The following is a 3304-nucleotide window of genomic DNA, read 5'->3' on the forward strand; positions in this document are numbered from 1 at the left end:
AGAACGTTGCCTATCTTCCTCTCCTGGTGCTATCCCTTGCCGCACAATCTTGTGACCGAGGTACTTTACTTCGGTCTTAAGCCACTCGCTCTTATCTAGCCTGAGGTAGAAGCCTCTCTCTCCGCGCAGTCGCAAGACCTTCTCCAACCGCTGCATCATTTCCGGCACCGTGTCCGTCTTCCATGATGATATCATCAATGTAACACAGAGTGCGGTGGTCCAACACCTCCTCAAACAAATGTCCATCGCGCGCTGGAACTCCGCCGGCGAGTTCTTAATCCCGAAGGGGATGACAATGAACTCGAACAGCCCAAACGGTGTGATGAACGCGGTGAGGCGCTTGCTCTCCTCCGCTATCGGCACATTCCAGAATCCCGAGTTCATATCGAGAGTCGTGAAGTGCTGATGGTTTGCTGTGGTTCTTAAGTGGTCCCATATTCGGGGCAGCGGATACGAGTCGGTAGTCATGCTTTGGTTCACCCTCCGGTAATCCAAAACGCACCTCCACTCGCCCGTCTTCTTCTTCACGAAGTGCGGCGTGGCGGCCCACTCGGTTTTCGAAGGACGGATGACTCCGAGCTTCAGCTGCTTCTCCATTTGCTTCTCCAACTCGGCCCGCAACTCAAGCTCGAGATGTCTGAACCTCGCTTTATAGGCTTGCCGCTTGCCTCGAAACGCGCCTCGTACTTCACGCGCGCCACCTTTGGGTACTCCCATACGTCTCTGTATGGGACCAACAGATTCCACAGCCCGTCCCTCAGGCTCTTGTCCAGGTGTCCCGTGTCCTCCACGAACACCTGCCGCTGCCTCTAGAAGGGATCCGCCGACTGCTCCTCTACTACTGGTGGCAAGCCGTATCTCATCAACCGCGCCTCTCTGTGCCGCCAGGACCAACGCCTTCCCGGAGTTCTCTCAACCAAACCAAGCCGTTCCAACTCCACCCTCCGCATGAGGTTCGGGACCGATGGTTGGTCATGCACCGCGAATTCTACTTCGTCCGTCTCGCCGTGCACTGTTATCGGTACTGGCTCAGTCACGGGTAGTGACCCTGAACCCAACACTGAGCTTACTCGCTGTCGGCGCTGCGACACTCTTACGCCGGCGCGACTGCAATCCTTTCTCCTCAGCAGGCTTACCTCTGTGCCTGCATCCTGCTGGAGCTCAATCTCGGCCCCCTTCACGAGGGCCCTTACCGAAAATTTCGACCGTTACTCGATCCTCCAGTCACGGTTCCCGCGACTCGTGGCTCCAGCGCCATGTCCTCTGTCGGCTCATGCCGACATTTCGCCCCCCTGGACCCTCACTCTGCACTGCCTTCTCGACTGCGGCCACTGGCATGCCGACGTCCTCTCCCGGCGGCTGGCCCTTCTTTTTCTTGTCAGCACTCTCGTGAGCCGGGTACAGTGACCTAGCTACGTCGGACAGAAACCTCTCTACCGCCACCCCGGGGCCTCTCCTACACCCATTCAAACGCGCTCTGACGGTGGCTGGCATCCAGGCGCGGTCTAGCCACTAGCGTCTCGTCGTGGATGTAGTGGTACTGCTCGCCGACGGCAGTCGCCACGTCATCCGCCCACTGTTCAAATTCCTCTTCGGTGACGGCGGTGAACGGTGGGAGGCGGCACTTCGCTGGCTTATCTTCCCAGGCCTGCAGCTCGCGCGAGTTAAGCTCGCGTGTCGACTCCGGAAAGCTCCCCATATATGCATACCCCACGTCAGCGGCGACCAATCCAGTAGCTGTCGCCATTGTTGTGTCGCACTGGTCCGGTGCTGGCGTGGTGCTGCCAGCGTCGTATAAAGAGCCCTCGGTGTTAATTCTGCTAACTTGCGTTGCCACGGTTTCTGACCCCCCCTATTCGACAAAAAGCTTCAGCGGGCGAGATATAACAACTGGAGGCCGACCTTGCCCACGGTTGAATCGTGGGATTTGACGCACGCATGGAGGGTGTTTATTTGACTTTATTGGGCACACACACGTGCGCACACGCGGCCTGCAGTGGTGCCGGGCGTAGTCTGCGGGACATGGTGGGATTCGGTGTTCCAGAAAGAAGAGAGCTTCGCTTGAGCGGCGAGGATTGTCAGTCAGAGGCACGTGCCCCGCGGACTGCGAGCCGTCGAACAACAAAGGAGCGGTATAAGGGAGGCTAAAGCAGTACCGGTCCCGCTCTTTTGAATGAAGGCAGAAGACTATACTTGTTATGGCACACCACCCTCACCTTCGGACCCATTCATACAATGACCTGCGTGTACCCCACGGTATAATTGACGCCTTTTTGGAGTCGTCACTGAATACCACTTGAGTGACTAGATAGGAATTTACTACGACCAAGATTACGCTACGACGCCAATGGGGGACGACAATTGTACCAAGCACTTCCTCAGCGTGACCATGACAGGGGATTCCGAGGGTGTGAGGCCGGCCTGCCTTCCGATGGACGCTCGGTACAGTGTGCGGACGAAGCTGCTACAAGCCGCGGCAGACTCGGCCTCGCATCAATGCCGCAAGCAAGAGAACGAACCCTCCTCCCGAGCGGGCCACATCATCTTTCCTACCAGGACAGCGCTACATGTTTCTGTCTTAAAACTGCGCGGTAAAAGCCGGGTTGAATAAAATTGTGGACAATGAAAGCGGGATCGTGTCACGCAACAATCAATGTGGGAAGACAGGGGCTCTTGGCGTGGCTAATGAACGCCAGCGGGATGCAACCGCCAATTAGAGGCTGTCAGGTTATGTTGTTGTCGTTATCTGATCGAACAGAAGAGGCGAAGGTTCAATTCGTGGTTGCGGCACAAAAGAAAGCAATGAAGAAGTTGATTGAAGCAGTCGAGAAAGGGGGGTTCAGTAAGAAGAGCGCCCTCTTGGACGAAGAGAAAAGATTCGACTGGTTCGAGCAGTGTTCAAGAATTTTCATGTGGACTCCGCTTGGCGAGAGTAATACTATGGGCGAAACACTGGCAATGCGTGACCTCAAAGACTATCTCGAGTTCGTGGACCCAGACGACGAGTTCTCCCACGTTTCCGATCAGGTTTGTCGTGAGAGCGTCAGTCGGGGAATGTCGGAGGTGCGGAAGGCAATGAAGAAGGTAGGTAGCTCCGGTAATTGGTCACTGGAAGAGAAGGAACCGCTGACCGTCACAAGCTACAGACATCTCACACCTGATGAGCTGGAGCGTCTCCGCGGCTCTGCACCAGAGGAGTGGCTGGCGCTGATACCAGAAGCCCCCCCCGCCGTCACATATTCGACATTGTTGATGTTGAGTACGGCCTGAGTAGGGTCCGGAGGCGATGGGCCCGGAATCGGTG

General features: G+C 56.4%; 2 protein-coding genes across 2 annotated transcripts; one reads left to right on the top strand and one right to left on the bottom strand.

Moving 5' to 3' along the window:
• Positions 1–64: 64 nt before the first annotated feature.
• GNI_094460 (RNA-directed DNA polymerase) lies at positions 65–717 on the bottom strand (the record flags this gene model as incomplete). Its single annotated transcript, XM_011132650.1, has 1 exon — positions 65–717. A coding segment is annotated over one exon (653 nt), but the record flags the coding sequence as incomplete, so codon positions are not given.
• Positions 718–2685: 1968 nt separating this feature from the next.
• On the top strand, positions 2686–3270 carry GNI_094470 (hypothetical protein; the record flags this gene model as incomplete). The annotated part of the gene is made up of 1 exon (XM_011132651.1): positions 2686–3270. The coding sequence occupies one exon, from the start codon at positions 2686–2688 to the stop codon at positions 3268–3270; it is 585 nt and encodes a 194-aa protein (XP_011130953.1).
• Between the last annotated feature and the right edge of the window lie 34 nt (positions 3271–3304).

Source organism: Gregarina niphandrodes (assembly GCF_000223845.1).
Source record: "Gregarina niphandrodes unplaced genomic scaffold scaffold00019, whole genome shotgun sequence".
NCBI lineage: Eukaryota > Apicomplexa > Conoidasida > Eugregarinorida > Gregarinidae > Gregarina > Gregarina niphandrodes.